Here is a 19,979-nt window from a genome sequence, read left to right as displayed (position 1 = left end):
TTAATTTAATATATATTGTTATGAACAGTATATTCTAATGATAATGCTATTCTTAAAATAAAGATGTTTAAAACAAAAAACAAAGCATGGTCTGTTCCTTTGGTTTAATCGAACTCTTTCATACATATACATAATGTACAGAGATTTGTTAACATCATTATGATACATTTACATGAATTTAAAACATGTATTAGTCCTATTAAAACACATTTAGTGCTTTATAATCTCATTAACGTAATAATTACTTCATAATAAAATCATGGCCCTTTCATTTTGCCCATTATTTCAATGCACAAATCATTATAGTATGACTTTACAGTATAGCTTTCCAATTGGCTGGTGACAGTTGCAATGAGTAATATATATGTCAATGTACATTAGGAAACAAGGATTTGGCCAACAGTATACCAGGGAGATAAAAATTACACTGCAGTAGCATTAAGTCTAGTATAGACGGTAGTCAGTGTATTAGCATTTCACAAAATTCAAGTATTAGCAAGCTTGGTCCAGATTCAAAAGGAATCAACTTTAGCCTAAATGGTTTGAGTTCATTAGAACCATTTTTGACCCATTAAAGCAGAACTGCCTGTATTGTTCAATGTAGTTTTTTTTTTGTTTATGTTTTTAATGTGGGCAGTCCACCCCATCAGAGAGTCTCTTCACTTTGGTCTGCAAAATGTCACCTGTTCTTCTATTGTTTCATGTTGCATCTGCAGGTGAATCAGAGTATTCTTCAATCTCCTCCCCTAGAATTTGCTTGACTTGGTTCAATGTTTCTGCTTGGCGAATCTGCTCCAATTTCACCTGGGAATACATTGAGGAAATTATTTGATGACCACCATGAAGCCTAGTTAAGACTTAAGGCCCTGAAATACTTCTGGAGAATTTATTCTTTGTTCAGGGGTAAAAGGAGTTGTAAATAGCCAAGTAATTTTATACTGTTTGCAAACATTCAGACACCCGCCACGCCACTGTGGGAGGCATTTTGAGGTACATTCAAATATGTGGACGCTCAGTAAAACCTTAACTAAAGTGACATTAAAATGTGTTATCAATGACCTTATGCCTCACTCTATGAATAGATTTCACATTAGACTAGAAAAAGAAGTTGTTTTAACAGATCAATGATGATTTAAAGTAATATATATGCAGTAGAACATTTTTAATTTGCCTTGTTTACATGTGAATTCATGATGCTAATCCACTAAAACACTATACGCCACCATAAAAATAACTAAATAAAAAACATCACATGACATGGTCTTGGAATATGTTTTTACAATCATACAGATAGATGTAGGTACATTTGCACCAGCTCACTAATAACTCTACATGCAAGTGTGTTCATGTTGACTGATTTTGACTGACTGAACAAGGTAAACAAGATTAGTTGTTTGCCTCAAGTTAGGTGGAGCTCCAGGTCACACCTACCAATGACGTGGACCAATCAAGAAGGAGTTTAGCAGCCAGGTAAGAATTTTTCCTAAAAGTTGAACCAGGCGTGCTGTTATAAATTACAGAAACAAATGTAAACTAATGGCTTTTTGGCCAGATTTGACTCTAAATGACATCAAACCCATTCGTTCTTCGATTTCGTATGAAGTATATCTGGGCCTTTACACTACATGGCTAAAAGTATATGAACACCCCCTTCTAATTAACAAGTTTGACTAACAACTGCACAAAATCAAGCACACAGCCATGCAATCTCCTCAGACAAATATTCTTAGAAGACCATTTTCTGTTCCAGCAAGACAGTGCCTCTGTGCTGAGTCAGCATACTATTAATGCCCAATATAAAATGGTTTTAAAGCACACATGGGTGTGGTGTTCGGGTCTCCACATAATTATACCTTGAAGTGTATCTCTATCATCAATAGTTGATGTGAACCTAGAACAGAGACTGTAGTGTCTATATAAAGTAGGTCACATAAAGAAAAGTAAGTATTCTATGCTTATCCTCAATCAGTGTGCTATGTACCTGCAATGCCTGTGAGAGCTGCACAAAATCCTTCTGTACAGTCTGACTAGTGTCTAGTTGAGAGCGCAGACTGATCACTTGACTGCGCAACTCTAAGCTCTGCTGCTGTAACACCATCTGGGAGAAAAAGAAACAACATGAAAACAACTACACAATCATAAAATATCCATCTATAATATGCATACATAAATTGGTCAAAGTGTACCTTCTCCTGAATGAGTGTTTTGTTCTCTTTCTGAAGGTGAGCGAGTGCCACCCGAAGGCCCTGCAGCTCTGTACGACACTCATGCAGCCTAGCCTCCAACTACACACACAGATAGTAACAAGTCATTTAGGGCTACAGGAAAATCTGTAAAATTTCACAAACCGTTTATAAATGCAGAATAGGGTTGGGCGATGTCCCCTAAATTGGCAGTTGACGATGTTGACAGTAAAACATCGCGATGGACGATGATATCGTCGGGGGGGGGGGGGGTATAATTTCATATAATTTTCAAAAATTATATGAAAAACTATAATTTCGTTATTTTACTAACCCAACCCATCGTCGGCGCTTTATAGGTTGCACGACACGTGAAGCATTTATTTTTTTTCTTTAGCTTTCACTTAAGAAGAGTTGTGCACTTTTTATTTTAATATATCTCTTTACATAAATACTATTTTCCACTTAAAAACTATAATTTCGTTATTTTACTATCCCAACTGACTCATCCGCGCTTTCCAATAGGTTGCACGTAAGGGGGGAAAATATTTCTTCCACTTAAGAAGAGTTGTGCACTTTTAAGCACTTTTTATTTTAATATATCTCTTTACATTGATATTTTTTTTTACTGAAAAACTATAATTTCGTTATTTTACTAGCTCAACTAATTAGTACTCATCCGGGCTTTTTAATATATTGCACCTAAGAAAAAAAAAGTCGTCTTTGGGCAGCCTTCTTGCGAAGAGAGCAGCCACAGCCACGCTCACTGATGAGCAAAAGGTCGAGGCAGAAATGACCATGTACCTGCAGGAATTGGCCATTGATGGGGAAGAGGACCCGCTGACTTGGTGGAAAACGAACAACAAAAGGTTTCCGTTCATGGCAAGATTAGCACGGAAATATCTGCGCATATGTTCTACCAGTACTCCATCAGAGCGGGTCTTCAGCACAGCGGGTAGTGTAGTTACTCCAATCCGCAGCTTATTAAAACCAGATAAAGTGAATATGTTGGTATTTCTGGCCAGAAACATCGAAATTTAAACATGGTCTATGGTGAAAGATATTAGACTTCTTTACGCATTTTTCGCCATCCGTTGCGGAGCTATTTGATTTTGCATATTATTTTTTAAACGTTCATTTGTGTAGTTCATATGACCACTTTACAATATTTCAATAACATAATTTATTTTGTAGCCTGTGCTGAAGTTAATTGTGCTGCTAATTATAAGTGAAATGTTAATGCCAAATTTCGGTCTGAGTGTTGTTCCGTTTTCTTGTTCTTTATTTGTTGTTCTTCTATGTTTTAATAAATGTGTGTTATTCATATTCACCTTGTTTCTTTCATTTGATTTGACATTATGGATTTATGGCCAAGGAAATTTTTCTTTAAAAGTATTAACCAGACAAAAGTTATTTGACGTTCGCTGGTCTGGGTTTATCTTAAACTGCCGCTTCAGTGTATACAAGAGCTATGTGACAATGAGCAAGATTTTCTGAGACGCTACAACTACTAATAATTAATTAATAAAGGCTATTTTCTTGTAGCCTACAACATAAAATATTTTAATCTAAATGTACAGTGTAAGACATGTAAAAAAAAGACAAGAAGCTAACAATGTCCAGATCAATATTTGTGTAGCCTGCCTGACACGGTATTTTCACAGACTAACACGTCACGTCTCTGGCATATACAGTATTTAAAATAGCATATATGCATTAGTTATATTCTCAATTTAATTTACAGAGCAATCCCTGCAAAGTTTTTAGGTTAACTATAGAAGAGACTAGGATTAGTGAGTCACACTAGCAAGACTCGCAAAAGGGGGCGTGGCATCACGATGGTGGCTCGACATCGTGATGTTGGTCAGCCATCACGATGGACGATGATATCGTCCATCAGCACAACCCTAATGCAGAACACAACACCAAGTGGCCTTCATTAACTGTGACTTCTTTTTTTTGTTTTTAGTACATTGGACTTTCTACAGGTTACAAATTATATTTAAAGTACAAACATGCAGATGAGATTTGACATTCAGACAAATCTTTAAGGAAAAAAAGCAACATTTGTAAAGCAAACTTTGTAGGCAGTTCAATAGAACCTGAACTACTGATATTTAAAAAGGCAGGCACACATACCTTTTCTTTATGGTTCTGCATGCGGTCCATCTCCACTTTCAGGCTGGCAAGCTTGACTAAGAGCGAGAGATTTTAAATCACACACTGCTCTAAAAAAAATTACCACTTTATTATGTGCAGTGCTGGGTAGTAACAGATTACATGTAATCAGATTACAAAAATAAAGTACCTTTAATTAGATTAAATTTCTAGTTTTTATTTATTTTGGATTATGTTTAGTCACAACATAATTCCCTTAGTTCCATTTATTTTATTCCATAGTTTTGATGACTTTACTATTATTCTAAAATGTGAAGGGAAAAAATAAAAATATAAATAAAATATATATCATATATATAAGATAATATGCGGCGGGTACACATCTAGTTCATGACATCAAAGCAGTTTAAACTTTTCTAACTGCAACTATTTATTCAAGCAGTTTCAGACTATCAGCAAAAGACTTTAATAACTCACATCACAAATACAGGAAACCTATTTGCAGGAGAGGATTTAACATCCAACAGTGATCGTCTTGAAATGTATTGCTGATGCAGTGCTTTGATGTAACAACAGCGCATAAAAACTAAACTTAAAAGTATTTAAGAGACTAAACCTCTTCCAGAGGGTTTAAATGTGCTGACTGTTTAAGCACTTTTAAGCACTGCAGGCTATCATCACGCAAAAACGCTCTTTAAGAAGTTAACTTACGTCTCTTACATTTATGCATTTGGCAGACGCTTTTATCCAAAGTGACTTACAGTGCACTTATTACAGGGACAATCCCCCGGAGCAACCTGGAGTTAAGTGCCTTGCTCAAGAACACATTGGTGGTGACTGTGGGGATCGAACAAACAACCATCTGCTTAACAGTTTAGTGCTTTAGCCCACTACGCCGCCACCGCCGCCACCACCACTCTTAATTTATTTGAGAAATGTGTCTCTAATTAAAACCACCATGACTAAAAATATTAATGTTAGCAGTTGACTAGTCAGCTGTTGGATGACTAGTCAATTAGTCGCTACCATCCTGGAACATCCCTAATATCAGTTTTATTTTTGTGTTTCATAACCCTTTAATTTCCTTTTGTTATTTCACTCAGTACCAGACAAATAGAGAGGATAACAGAAAATCATATCCATTCTCGTTTTTTCATTCATTAAGTAAATGTTTTTGAATGCATTTAGGCAACATTGTCAAAATAGTATATATTATCCTACTCAAATACATGTGACATCGAATAATATGTAATCAGCTCCGGATTATAATTCAGAAGTAATCTACCCAGCACTGATTGTGTGCAATTCAATCTCATGATAATATAGTACAGTCTAAGCACCTTGTCTCAATAAAAAACTTTCAACAGCCAGGTTCTACATTACTGAAAAAAAAAGGGTATACACTACCAGTCAAACGTTGACAAACCTGACTGAATTTTTTCTCTATTAATTCTATTACATTTGATTATAAAATTTACATTTTTACATTTTTGTCACTGAATAACTCCTTGTGTGGTTTCATGACTTTACCGTGATCCTAAAATGTAATAAATGTAATAATAAAGAATGAGAAGGGGTGTCCAAACTTTAAACTTGTGTTGTACATGTTTAAGACTTACCTTCTAAAATCTCTGGAGAAGCAGGTGTGATGCGAGAAAGATAAGGGTAGGCAAGATGAGAGAACATGATCATTGCAATGAAAACACAATCAGATAATTTATAAGACAACATAAGAGTAAAAAAGGTATATGGACAAATTGAAGGATGGAATACATGGAGATCTAAAAATTAAAAGGATGGATGAAGCAAAGATGTTCATACCGCTCTCTTCTGTGCGCGTTTCCAGCTGCTCCTGTAAGTTCACTATTTCAATACGAAGTCTCTCCTCACAGTGAGCTGCCTGTGGAAATGACTCATTAAAATAAATACACACACACACACAATATAAAATGACTCCACATCTCAGGCCTCGCTTAGTCAAATCCACCTGTAAGCATACACACAAAGAGTGGGCTGTACCTGTAATGTTGGATTGAGAGGTGGAAGGGTATCTTCTGTTCCTTCATCTACCTCAGTGTCTTCGCCTTTCAACTTAGAGAGTTCATTGCAAACCCTCTTTTGAGAGTAAGACAGTTCTGCCTGTGTAAGAAAGATACACACAGATATGCAAAGACTCTTTGAAGATATTAGAAGGTTAGAAGACTAATGCTAGTTGGCAAGACCATTTCTCTGCAACTCACCAATCTGCACTGAACAGCACTTTGGGATTGGCTAAAAGATTTCTGTAGGTCTTGAAGAACGGCCTCAGATGTTTGCACCTGAGACTGAAGCACTGACAACTGCAGAACACACGCACAAAATAAGAAAATAAAATAAAAACAGTTCTTAGCAAGGAACCATTTGAAGATGCGCTCGCTTGGGGTCCATGTTTACGAGGATAACAAGAAATCCACATTTGATGTATTGGTCTGAAAACCTCATTAGCTCATATTGCTCATATTGTTAATTTTGCTTCCAAATGAGAGAAATTCTCTCCTAGCTATTACTGTTCTAACTAGGTACATTATAAAAATGTTATATTACAAATAACATTTGATTAGTTTTTTATCATTTTGGTTACATTTTAGCTTTTACAAAATGTAAAAATTTCGGTATTCCATCAACAAATATGATATTTTTTTGCATGTTTATTTTGTTACATGTTACTGTTTCTGTTTAAGGCATAATTTATACTATTTAAAAGTATTTACATCAATTTGTAGAACACTCGCTAAAAATAGGTTCATGGCATCCACTGCGGTATTCATGCACAACTCACCACGCGCCCCACCGAAAGCGAACCACATTATAGCGATCACGAGGAGGTTACCCCGTGTGACTCAACCCTCCCTAGCAACCGGGCCAATTTGGTTGCTTAGGAGACACGGATGGAGTCACTCAGCACGCCATGGGATTCGAACTAGCAAGTGGACATTTTTTTGTCCCATAGAGCAAAATTTGGATTCAAATGAGTGATTCACTTGCATTGTAGAGAGTTACGCATGTAGGAAAAGATCTATCTTGGGATTTAAGAATCTATACCGAGATGCATTGAAAAATCTATATTGTTACCCAGTCCTACTTGGAACATTTTCAGTACTGAAGAGAGTCAAAATAAATTCAAATGTATTTAAAGGTGGCAAATCAGCTGTTTATGTGCCTTGTTACAAGGACTTTGGGGTGAAATACAGGAACTTTAAAAAGCCTGGGGTGAAATACAAGAACTTTAGAAGCCTGATCTGATCATGAGTGTGCTCTTTGTTTTCAGTTTTTTTTTTAAAAGAGTTTCTGTACCTGCTTTTGGGTTTCTGTGCTTTGCACATCCAATTCTTTCTCCAGCTCAGCTTTCTGCTTTCTAAGGTCTGTCACCTCCTCCTGAAGCTCTACAAGCTGAAAATTCCACATCACCATGTTTACAGATTCAACAATGCAGCAGTTTAGTTAAGAGATGACGACATCATGACAATTGACATCAATAATGGGAATGACCTCACTGATTACAAAAATATATAGGCTAGAAGATTTCAGCTGAAGTTGAATTTACAAACCTGTGCTTGCAGATTGTCCCAGTCGGAATGAGTGACAAGTCTGTGCCCAGGTGGTGGCAGGTAGATTGCTTCAGGCACCAGTGTTCCTGTAGAAATCAGGGAGGCGGTGTCATCCTGAGGGGGCGGATGTCTGGGAAAAGAGGGCGTGTCCATAGAAAAGGATGAGAGGGAGGCAGAGTCACAGTGCTGGGGGAAGTAGTCCATCATAAGGCTTGTGGTCTCTGCATCCGACACCTCTGCCAACAATTCCAGTTGATCAGAGTCTGACCCTGAGCCCTCAGATTCAGCCCCCCGTGGGGGAGAATAGTTGCCCTGTGGTCCATAAGTAGGGGGAGAGGTACCCTCCACCTTGCCCTTTTTAACATTGCCCTACATGCACAATGAGAAGTGAGAATTGAGGAACTGAATGAGATAAGAGAATGTTAATATATGAAGTAGATCTTTGTGATTAGCCACGATTCCATCCAAGTTAAAAATTTTATTCAAATGAAAAACCATAATATTGCAAAAACAATGGGTGAATACAGACACGTTTCCATTCCATGTGTTTCTTCTCAACAGAGAAACTGTAGTCACTGTGACTCTTTTATTATTGAAATACTTCCAGCTGAAAGCACACGGACAAACCACTGTAAAGAACATTGTCTCTTGTCTGAGAGCGACAGCATGTCACACAGTTCTAGGACCACAATGTGTGTGCGTTTCTCCTTATGTCTTTGCTGTGCAGACCTATAATATATTTTTCAAAGTGTCAATAAACCTGCTCTTCGGCACAGTTCAAGTTTGTATTCCACTTATTTGCTATGAAAACTCTATGCAAGCTTTGGATTTTTTTTAGACACCGTTATTTTAGGATTACCAGAGCAACATTTCAGATGTAATAATATGGCAAAAACGCCACCCAAACAGACAAAAATGGAGAACTTTGCTGCTTTTGCTCCACATCAATTTCGATTTCATGCCCCCGCATTACATTCCATGACCGATTGCTCCTCTAATTCAAAATAAATTGTTTTAGTGATTTATGCTATAACTCCCTGTGCTATACTTCCCTGCTCCTCAGCCCACTCAATGACATTCACCGGCCATTTTATTAGGTACAACTGTACATCTAATTATTCATGTGATTATCTAATCAGCAAATCGTAAAAAACACATAAATAGATAAAATCATACAGATACAGGTCAGCAGCTTCTGGTAATTTGAATGGGGAAAAAAATGTGACCCAAGTGATTTAGACCGTGGCATGATTGTTGGTGCCAGACGGGCTGGTTTAAATATTTCTGTAACTGCTGATCTTCTGGGATTTTCACGCAAAAGTCTCTAATGTAAAGTGAATGGTGTTGAAAACAAAAAACATCCAGCAAGCGGCAGTTCTGTGGGCAAAAATGGCTTGTTAATGACAGTGGAGAATGGCCAGACTGGACAAGCTGACAGGAGGGTGACAGTAACCCAAAAAACATACCTGGGCAGTGGGCACAGGCTCACCAAAACTGGACAGTAGACGATTGGAAACATGTTGCCTGGTCTCTGGATTTGTAGTTACACAAATGGTAGGCCCACTGCAACCTCAGCTTTAAGTTCTTGGCTGACAGAAGTGGAACCCAACGTAGTCTTTTGCTGTTGTAGCACATCCACCTCAACGTTCGACATGTTGTGCATTCTGTGATGCTGTTCTGCTCACTGCAATTGTACAGTGTGTTTATTTGAGTTACTGAAGCCTTTCTGTCAGCTCCAACTAGTCTGGCCATTCTCAGTTGACCTCTCTCATCGACAAGGCGTTTCTGACCACAGAACTGCCACTCACTGGTTGTACACAATAGAGACTGTTGTGCGTGAAAATCCCAGGAGATCAGCATTTACAGAAATACTCAAACTCAAAAGGTCTAAATCACTGAGATCATATTTTTCCCCATTCTGAAGGTTGATGTGAACATTAACTGAAGCTCCTGACCCGTATCTACATGATTTTATACTTTACACTGCTGCGACATGATTGGCTGATTAGATAAATTGCATGAATACTTAGATGTACAGGTGTTCCTATTTAAGTGGTCGTGAGTGTATGTCTGTCTGTCTGAAAAGCCTCCACATCTGCTAAAGTTGAAAAGTGCAGGATGGATTGATGTTATTTATTTAGTAATTTAATCAGGTATGGGGAATAACAAAATACAATGTAACCAAATCCTACAATTCACTTATTAATAATATAAATATGGTTCTTTGTCTGGATATTCTAACATAATGGTAAATAAAGCTTTATTAAATGCATTAAATTAGTTTTGTAGGCCATGTTAACTTAAATAATAACTTTAAACTTTTTATTAACAAAAAATATCTGGAAATACGTGAATGACAAGAAAAAAAAAAGTGATGATTTTATTTGATAACAGCCAACAGTATATCATTATTCATATTGGACTAATTGATTTAACTGAAGTATTTGATGTAAAATGATGACACAGGGTCATTTTATAAGGTTCAGGGGAAAAAATGCCCTTACATAGGAAAAAAATGCCCCTGGAAATCAATCACATTGGGCAAATATTGCCCCTCAATGGAAAAGTTAATATCTCACCCTGTAGTTTATGCACATTTCTTCATATTAACAATGCAACAAGTGAGCATATAAGTATATGCACATTTTATTTGCATCTTGGAGTTTCCATTCAGCAGTTTTTATGTGATATCCCAAAATGCAAATAAAAAAACATGGATGGAAACCAAACTAATTGCAGATGTTCTGTGGGCATAAATTCCACGTGGGACTGGTGAAAAGAAAGAAAGAAAGCGAGACACAGAACACAAACCTTGCTATCATGGTGCAGAGCGGCTCTCCTCCACTGCGCTTGCTCTGACTGAAGGGCTGATATTCTGGCTTCATACTGAGCAGCAGTTTCTATAACAGCAAAACACAAAAGAACAGGATGTGAGAGAATTTAGATCCACCAAATAGTAATAATGGAACTCATTCTCTACCACTTCAACTTCGATTAAAGTCAACAGTAATGCAAATGTGGGTCCTCTCTTAAGAGAGAAATACCTCTCAGAGCCTCTTGCAGTGACAGAATCTCCTGGTCACATTGATTTTGCAGAGCCTGCAGCTCCTCCTGTTTGCCAACTTCACAGATCCTTGCCACACCCTGCCAGTGTTCCAGCTGGGCTCGGCACTGGATTAGCTGGGTCTGCAGATTTCCATAAACTTCTTCTGAAAGGAAACACAAAAGAAATTTTGAAACTCTTAAAAACATTTCCCTTCCTGTCTTTAAAAAATTATACAAGATTTCAAGTGAACAGGTGCACAATATGAAAACAGATGCATGACAGAACAACGACGCATATTTGAACAAGGCTCTACTATCTGTATCAAGCTAAAGCTAAGGAATCAGGACAATGGATTCAGAACTAGCCAAATGTAGATTATAGTATTTAATCAATGTCCAATCCGACTGCAAAACAGTCACCGAGTTTAAACCTAATAATAACATATATATATATATATATATATATATAAAAAATTCCACAAATATTTAAAAAACACCTGTTGATTTCTACCGCTACGCTGATTTCCTGTTGTGTCTCATACCAACAGAAAACAAGCTAGTCAGAATCAAGTATCTTCACTATACGTGTTCAATCCTGGTCAGCCATATTCAATGCACTCTGTTAGATTTATTTACTTGCTTCGACAGCTAGATAATCGCATATGTTTGCAAATGGAGCTCAACTGGTCATTGCTTACTAACTTAATCAAAACAATGCCGGAATAACTGGTCAAAATGTGTGTGTGTGTGTGTTTGTTTTTTTTTTAAGACACAAACATAATTTATATACTCTGTAAGCTTCAATTTAATGTATATTGGTTGTTCATACCATCGTTACGCGATGCTGGCGTCTCCGACACTTCCATGGTCGAATGTCATTTATCTTGATATTTTCCTTTCGGCGTTTCTCCCTTCGCCCGCATCCGTCTTCCTTTTCCGGTCTAATTTGCAGCAGGGCCGGGCTTGAACAATCCTTTAAACCGCACCAAGAGTTCAGGAAACAACTTTACCCCTGCTTAATCCTGCGGATATTACCTAACCATCCTCCCAAGAGTCTCTCTCACACACAGGCTGACTCAAAACCCAGCGAGCTACCCACAGAGACAGTATTTTTGGGCCTGGGCAAAAACTGACTCTGAACGCTAATATGAGGCACAAATATGCCGCCTAGATAGGCAGCTCACTAGGGTTTGAGACACGGTTAGAGGGGGGACGTGGACAGCCATTCGAGCTCATGCAACCGTCGTTGCAGAATAAATGCAAAGAGATTGTTTTGAATATTTTCCAGCTCAATTTTGATCATGGAATTCAATAACAAACAATCGAATGTAAAGTACACAGCAGATTATCAACAAATGATTATAGATTATTTAATATGATTCCACAACAACATAATTACCATGGTAGCGGTTACCACAGGTATTGTTACTACAATAAAAGCTCAAAATAAATGTGATCTCCAAAAGAGGCAGTGTTGAGTAATTTACAAAAAATGTAATCCACTATAAATTACTAACTACATCCCTAAAAAAAACGTATTATTTCATTAAAAAGTAATACATTACTTTTGTTACTTTCTACAACACTAAATAATGTCTATTTTCTCCTTGTTCAGCTGTCACAGAAATCCAAACAGACGTACATATGAACATATGAGTTCAGATTTTAATTGTATTACACCTACGTTTTAGAAATGTTTGTAACCCAAATAATGTACTTTAAAGTATTTACTTTCATTGAAAGTCAGTAACTATAATCTGATTACAAGAATTGAAAATGTAATGTGTAATGTAAAGGGATCATGACTACAGTTGCCACCTTGGCCCTGGAAAATCCCTGGACACCTGATCAGCGATCAAAAACCTTTCTGGCCATCATACTAGTAATAAACATATTATTTATGATTGTCCATCAAAACTAATTGTGTAATTTTTAACAAAATTAAAACAATGAAACTAAAATGTTGTAAATGTAAATTTTATTTTGTTAAAGACTACTCTAATTTGATGGAATTTTGCTGTGAAATTGAAATTTGAACAAAATAAAAATAAGTGTAATTTTGTGTGTGTGTTTGTGTACACAGGTTTAACATATTATTTACTTATTCTGGCCCTAAGCAGTTTATTGAGTTTATAGTTCACATTGGTTTTTGGTTTAAAAAAATTCATACATTTAAACCAAAGGAAATAAAAAACTTTTACATAAACTTTCACTAAAAAATATTTTAAAGATTAACAGTATGCATTTCAAGATTTACTTGAATTTCATACATTTCCATTAAATGTAATTGAGAAATAGTAAACAAAAAGTAAAAAAAAAAAAGTGCACAATTCAATTTGATATTTTTTTGTTATGAAATTTTAATTGTGTTCACAAATGCAAAAACTCCCAATCATCTGAACAAACCGGTTCACTAAAATAATTACTGCAGTCTCAGCTTTCAGTTCTTGGCTGACAGAAGTGGAACCCGACATGGTCTTCTGCTATTGTAGCCCATTTGTCTTAAGGTTTGACATGTTGTGCATTCTGAGGTACCTTTCTGCTCGCTACAATTGTACATTGTACAGATCACGGTGGTTATCAGAGTTACTGTAACCTTTCTGTCAGCACGAACCAGTTTGTCCTCTGTTGACCTCTCTCATCAACAAGGTCTTTTCGTCCACAGAACTGCCGCTCATTGGATGTTTTTTGTTTTTAGCACCATTCGGAGTAAATTCTAGAGAATGTTGTGCATGAAAATCACAGGGGATCAGCAGTTAAAGAAATACTCAAATCAGCCCATCTCGCACCAACAATCAAAGTCAAAATCATAGAGATCCCCCATTCTGATGGTTGATGTGAACATTAACAGAAGCTTCTGACCCATATCAGAATGATTTAATACATTGCACTACTGCCTGAATCTTACAGGCTGAATAATAACATGAATAAGATGTACAAGTGTAACTAATAAAGTGGTTGTATACAACGTTAATAAATTGGAGCAAAATAGATCATCTAAAATACTATGATTATTAAAATTTAGGAAAGTCATAGTGTTATAGCGAGAAGCATATTCTCTAGCTCATTGGTTCCCAACCCTGTTCCTTGAGGCCCTCCAACACTACACATTTTGGATATCTTCCTAATCAAACACACCTGAATCAACTCGTGTTCGTGAGTGGAGACTCAAAGACTTGAATTGGGTGTGTCAGAAAAGGGAGACAGGGATGTTGCTCATCCGGGAACGCGCGCTCCGGGAACAGGGTTGGGAATCACTGCTCTAGTGTAATTCGTTGCTGTCAGCTGAAATACCAAAGAGGATTTGGATGCTAACTATGACATAGTTATGAATGTCTGGAGACCTTGATTTGATACAAGTCAGTTCCCATGACAGTCACCAACAATGTATATTTATTATATTTTATTATCATAACAGCAGTAACAATTGATGTAAAAATGTAGGAAACAGTGGTATACAAAAGACAGCTATGATATTTCTATTAAAATTGACCATGATGCAATTAAACTGAGCTCTAGGATTTATTGGAATATCTCATGCCACATATGAAAGGCTCCTCATTCCTCAGTTGTGTATCATCGTATTAGGTCCAAGTCACTTAATGTAGTCCTTTAATTTCTGTACAGTACATGTGTTATATTGTAATGACTACACATTCAAAACACAGAATTGGTCCACAGTTCCATCATTAATAGGTGCTAAACGTGGAAAGACTTCTAAGAACTTGCAGGAGCGTGTAACTAAAGTGCCCATGAAATATCCTGGGGTGTCCCCTACAGTCTAGTGGCTGTTTAGTGGTTTAGTTGAGTTCTTTATTGTTCAATCCAAGATTTAAAATCTTTGGTTTTCTCTCAGTTCATGTCCTGGTCACCAACACTCTGACGCAGGTACTCTTCATAGAGAATTTTCTGCAAAAACACACAAAAGAACCAATAGATGAGCCTTAACTGAAGCAATCACTGAAAAGTCGACCAATGTACTCAAAGTAACATTCGAGCGGAATGCCCACTGTTATTTTAATCAAGCATTTACACAACATTTAGTATTAAGATGCGTTTCGGGTGATCCGATCACATGTGGTCAGCCCTAAATACAGATTCATCTGAATCCATTGTTACCATACAAAAACTTGTTCGGAACATACATTTGCACAAAAAAAAAAAAAAACAGGCTTGGTGTGAACAGGCCTTTAAGCTGAGCATCAGATGTGTGTGCATGTTGATATCAGACACACTGAAGAAGATCTGTGAAGCTCTCTTGATTGTGTATGTATTTGCTTCGTCAAAATTATCAGTCGGATGGTTATTTGCTTTTAAAGCTGTAACTGGCAAAGTTTAAACTCTTGTTTTAGAGCAGCAGTTGATTGACAGGTGAGGGGTGGCTTTTACTGCGGTCCGGGATGCTTTCAGGACGGATTAGCACCTACAACTCAAATGTGATGTGGTCACATGCATTTTTGACTAACTCAGTATGTGGTTTTCACCTGGATTTAACCCTGAACACTTGTGATCAGCTCACCTGAAATGTATCTTAATACCATGTGGAGACGGGTCAATAAGGCAGTACACATACTGTACCTTTCTGGTCTTGACCACCTCCTGAACATACTCCAGTTTTTCTTGAAGTTGTCTCTTTTGCTTTCCAGACAGTGAGGGTTTAGTCCTAAAAAGTGTAAAAAATAAATAAATAAATAAAAGTTACAAAAAGCTGGTACAGCTGAAAACAAAAGAATATTGGCGAAACATACATTGCTGTGCAGTGTAATGTGTATGCGCATGTATAATAATCTGCTCGACACCTGAAAGAGAAGCGAGCAAGGAGGAGGAAGATGAAGGACAACAGCACCAATCCAGCACAACTGTACAGCTGCACTTCCACGGTCAGAGAATCAAACATCTTCACTGCAGGAGCCTGAACACACATATACACCCACACTTACATCAGTATCTACAGAGAACGCTGCATAGTATATGTATATACACCTACATTCCTTCAGATAAATACTAACCACATATAGGGAGAGTGCTTCAATGCCGGTATCACCCAGCATGAGCACCAGTACTTCTCTGGAGAGGCTGCCAAGCACCAGGACAGCAAGCAGCAGCAGGGGTACAGTAAAACCCAGCATCCCTAACAAACAGCCCTTAAAACGTGCACGACAGTTCTCAATGCTGCACTGCCTATAAAGTTAAAAAGCACAATAGCAACTACAATGAATAGAAATAATAATAATATATATATATATATTTATTTATTTCACACACATACACACACACACACACACACATATATACACATACACACACACACACACACACACACACACACACAAATACTGGCATCTAAACAGTGATTGTCTATGGCAAGGTGACATGCATTATGTCCAGTGGTGTGACATGCTATACTCCCAAAACGATTTTAAACAGCATTATACCATTTACTTTTAAAAAAAAATTCTTTTTATTATGCATAACGATTTTATAACCTCATATTGATTCCAGATGGACTGTTTTGAGTATTTCTGTAACTGCTGATCTCCTGGGATTTTCACGCACAACAGTCTCTAGAAATTACTCTGAATGGTGCCAAAAACTAAAAATACGCCTTGTTGATGAGAGAGGTCAACGGATAATGGCCAGACTGGTTCGAACTGACAAAGTCTACAGTAACTCAGCTCTGTACAATTGTGGTGAGAAGAATAGCATCTCAGAATGCTATTCGGAAATTTGGGTTGGCGCTGTTTTGGCGCAGAAGGGGGACCTACACAATATTAGGAAGGTGGTTTTAATGTTGTGACTGATCAGTGTCTGTATATATATATATATATATATATATATAGACACACACACATACAAATTATACCCTAAAATATTGATGCTGATAAAAAGTCTATAGTTACACATCAAATACCTTTATACAAATAAAAACCTAACAAGAGATGTGAAAATGGTTTGTAAATAGTTAGTGTTACCGGTCATTATCAAGTGTGTCGGTGATGGCCTCAGTGATGAGGTTACAGTCCTTCTCCAGTGAGTTTAGCGTGTTCTGTACAGTCTGGTTAATGGTCTTCTCTATGGTCTGACACACCTCTTCAATTTGATTGACACATCGGCTGGGCTGATGGAGACAGTGAGGCAGAGGTCAATCAGATAGAGTGAAGAATATTAGTGTCTATATACAATTTGTTTTCTTTGCATATAAAAATAAGAACATTGCAACCCACCTTACTTGGGTTGGGAACGTAGATGGTGGGCATGTCAAAGCCACACTTGTTAAGTCCAGGACGCTTGCAAAGCTCCTGCACAATCTGCATCATAACTCTCTGAAACACCCAATCATAAAGAAATTATTTTGACCAAAAAGCACATTGTGTAGAATATTTATCTGAGACAGACCCAGAAAAAAAAGGTATAAAATTGAAATATATAGCTACGAAATTAAACATTCCTGCATTTTACCTGTCGGTCAGACTCCCCCCCAGCCTCGTCAGCTTTACTGAGATAGAAACGAAGGCGATCTCCTTGCTTATCATTCAGTTTCTCCACAATGTTGAGTGTGCGCTTACATAAAGCCTGTCCCATCGGGTCAAAAAAGACCAGGATCAGGTCACACAGTTCTCCTGCAGCAGGGAGACATAATAGTACACACGGTTAGATTACAGTCACTCATAATACTGTAAAGTGCACATACATAAAACACAGATTTAGCAAAACAGAAAACAAACACAAATAACCACAGAAAAATACACACCGAGCCAGAGGATGGCTTGATCCACATCGAAGGGGTACTTCATATCTCCATCCACCAGTCCAGGACTGTCAACAAAAGTCACCAAGCTGAAACGTTTCTGTCGTGAAGTACAAACTTCAGTGCTAAGGTATTCTGACACTCCTGAAATTGAAAGATATTTCAGACATAGATTCATTCCAATTTGCATGCAGCTCTACAGCTTTGCTTATCATGCATTTTGCTAAATCTGTCAGCAAACCTTTAAAGTCCTGTAGTGGTTTGAAGTGGGGATATAGATGTAGCGTTGCATTTCCCTGAGCACAGAAAGCAAAAAAAAAAAGAAAAAAAGCACACATTACAATACTACATATTTAAATCAACGCTCCAAATTTCATGCCCAAACAATGCCACATATGAGCTCATATTCACCGTGAGCGATTCTCTTTTTCGCCCGCTTGTAACAAAGCTGAAACCCTGTGTCTCTATAGCAACCCCTGTCCTTTGGATATGCTCCTCCACATACCTGCAATAATTGTATAAGAATAATTAGTGTTCAATCAACTTAGTACACCTGACTATAACTATTTGAACATGCTTAATTTGCCTGACCACATAATTAAACCACAGTGACTACATAGAATACACACAAACAGACATGCAAATGACATAAGGTTAGAGTTTGAGCTTCAATCTCACTCACTCATGCAAAATGTTTTCATATTACCAGTTAATAAAGGTGCTTTTTCCAGCTGAGTGATTCCCCATCAACATCACAGTTATCTTTTTACGGGGAGGCAGCAGGGTCACCCCAACACACTGGGCTATTGCCATCAGTCCTATAAGAGAACGCGATGGGTAGTTATAGAATATGTTCTGGATGCGAGGCATCATATTGTAGCTGCCTTTAAAAGGATTTTCAGCATTCAATACAAGTTAAGCTCAAATATGTGGCATAATATTGATAACCACAGAAAATGATATCATTATTATTATATACATTTCTGTCTTTAAACCCAACAAAAATGGGCCACATTCACTTCCATTGAAAGTGTCTCAATATTACTTCAATTTTTGATTTTATTTTTAAAGAAAAGGAGGGAGGAGTCAAAATATTTTTTTGTGGTAGCCTACTCTAATTATGCCACAAATTCTGTTGATTGCACTTAACTCGTATTGAACCCAGAAAACTTATTTAATCTTTACCCATAGACTTACATTAAACATAAATAAATAAAAAGACAATGCGTCATCATTCACACCCTCAAAGTCAACCCTCATGTCAACACAAAGAAAATCGTAAGCAGAATGTCAGTCTCAGTCATCATTCACTTATTACTTGGAGAGAAAAAAAAGATGCAATGAAACTAAGTGAATGGGGACTGAGTCTGACGTTCTGCCTTACATCTTCGGGATTCATCGGAAGTCAGATGGGTTTGGAACGACGTGAGGGTAACTGACTTAAAGTTTTATTTAAATGTAACAATGCATGGAAAAAGTAATGAATGTAACTGGGATGTAAAGATGACTGTAAAGTACTGGAGTGAAAACAGATGAACTGCCTCTGGCCTTGAAGAAAGCGCATAGTTGAAATACCAACCGGCATTTAACTCTCAGGCTTCCGTTAGCATCTCTCACCCACGCCCAGAGCCTGATCTGATCTAATATCCTTTATGATCCTGTAAATGAATAACATTTTAGTAACTTATTGAGAGGATAGTAGCCGGTCACTCACCGCTATCCGGTTCGGTGTACATCTGATGGCAGTCCCGTAAGATGCGCTCGTCGCAGGACACACTGCCCGCTATTGATTCGGCATTTGCAGCACTCCTGCTCTTGATTTTCCCGGACATCGTGATGGAACTTTACGGGCTATAAAGTAGCGTGTCTTATCGTGTACAAAGTAACAACCAACAAGCAGAATGGAACAGGAGGCGTGAATTGAAACGGAATATTGCTCACATCAAAATGAAGTTCAAATCACCCCGGTCTGCTGGGTAACACCGGCCACGTCACCGGTATTTGCAAAGCTCTGTGGGAGTTGTAGTCTTTATAAATGCGTTGCAATTCTGCACGGCAGTAACTTGTTTCTGCCTTGTTGATCTTTAAAGGGATAGTTTCCCCCAAAATGAAAATGTTCTCACCCTCATGCCATCCCAGATGTGAATGACTTTCTTCTGCAGAACACAAAGATTTTCTAAATAATATCTCAGCTCTGTAGGTTCATACAATGCAATTTTAAGGAACAAAAAGCATATAAAGGCAGCATAAAAGTAATCCATAGGACTCCAGTGGTTATGATAGGTGTGGGTGAGAAAC

At 37.5% G+C, this 19,979-nt stretch overlaps 2 protein-coding genes across 3 annotated transcripts; both read right to left on the bottom strand.

The window, feature by feature from the left end:
• Nucleotides 1-147: 147 nt before the first annotated feature.
• LOC127653476 (rab GTPase-binding effector protein 2-like) lies at nucleotides 148-12,159 on the bottom strand. Of its 2 annotated transcripts, XM_052140176.1 has the most exons (13): nucleotides 11,763-12,086; nucleotides 10,933-11,097; nucleotides 10,700-10,788; nucleotides 7,889-8,257; nucleotides 7,635-7,730; nucleotides 6,542-6,640; nucleotides 6,321-6,440; nucleotides 6,123-6,201; nucleotides 5,921-5,932; nucleotides 4,323-4,378; nucleotides 2,187-2,285; nucleotides 1,982-2,098; nucleotides 148-804 (listed from the first exon to the last, which is right to left on the bottom strand). In XM_052140176.1, exons 1-13 carry the CDS (start codon nucleotides 11,797-11,799, stop codon nucleotides 700-702), a joined length of 1,443 nt encoding a protein of 480 aa, XP_051996136.1. In that variant the 5' UTR covers nucleotides 11,800-12,086; the 3' UTR covers nucleotides 148-699. The 2 variants fall into 2 exon arrangements, with proteins under 2 accessions (XP_051996136.1, XP_051996135.1); XM_052140175.1 differs by lacking the exons at nucleotides 148-804; nucleotides 1,982-2,098; nucleotides 2,187-2,285; nucleotides 4,323-4,378; nucleotides 5,921-5,932 and having other exon boundaries at nucleotides 5,952-6,201; nucleotides 10,933-11,094; nucleotides 11,763-12,159.
• Nucleotides 12,160-14,330: 2,171 nt separating this feature from the next.
• On the bottom strand, nucleotides 14,331-19,844 carry LOC127653305 (uncharacterized). The gene is made up of 12 exons (XM_052139950.1): nucleotides 19,396-19,844; nucleotides 18,388-18,499; nucleotides 18,093-18,186; nucleotides 17,923-17,977; nucleotides 17,685-17,825; nucleotides 17,393-17,553; nucleotides 17,158-17,256; nucleotides 16,906-17,051; nucleotides 15,943-16,114; nucleotides 15,733-15,845; nucleotides 15,512-15,596; nucleotides 14,331-14,842 (listed from the first exon to the last, which is right to left on the bottom strand). The coding sequence occupies exons 1-12, from the start codon at nucleotides 19,511-19,513 to the stop codon at nucleotides 14,786-14,788; spliced, it is 1,353 nt and encodes a 450-aa protein (XP_051995910.1). The 5' UTR covers nucleotides 19,514-19,844; the 3' UTR covers nucleotides 14,331-14,785.
• Between the last annotated feature and the right edge of the window lie 135 nt (nucleotides 19,845-19,979).

The sequence above is a fragment of the Xyrauchen texanus genome, chromosome 12, assembly GCF_025860055.1.
Source record: "Xyrauchen texanus isolate HMW12.3.18 chromosome 12, RBS_HiC_50CHRs, whole genome shotgun sequence".
NCBI classification, from domain to species: Eukaryota; Metazoa; Chordata; class Actinopteri; order Cypriniformes; family Catostomidae; genus Xyrauchen; species Xyrauchen texanus.
This window is presented reverse-complemented; position numbering and strand designations above follow the sequence as displayed.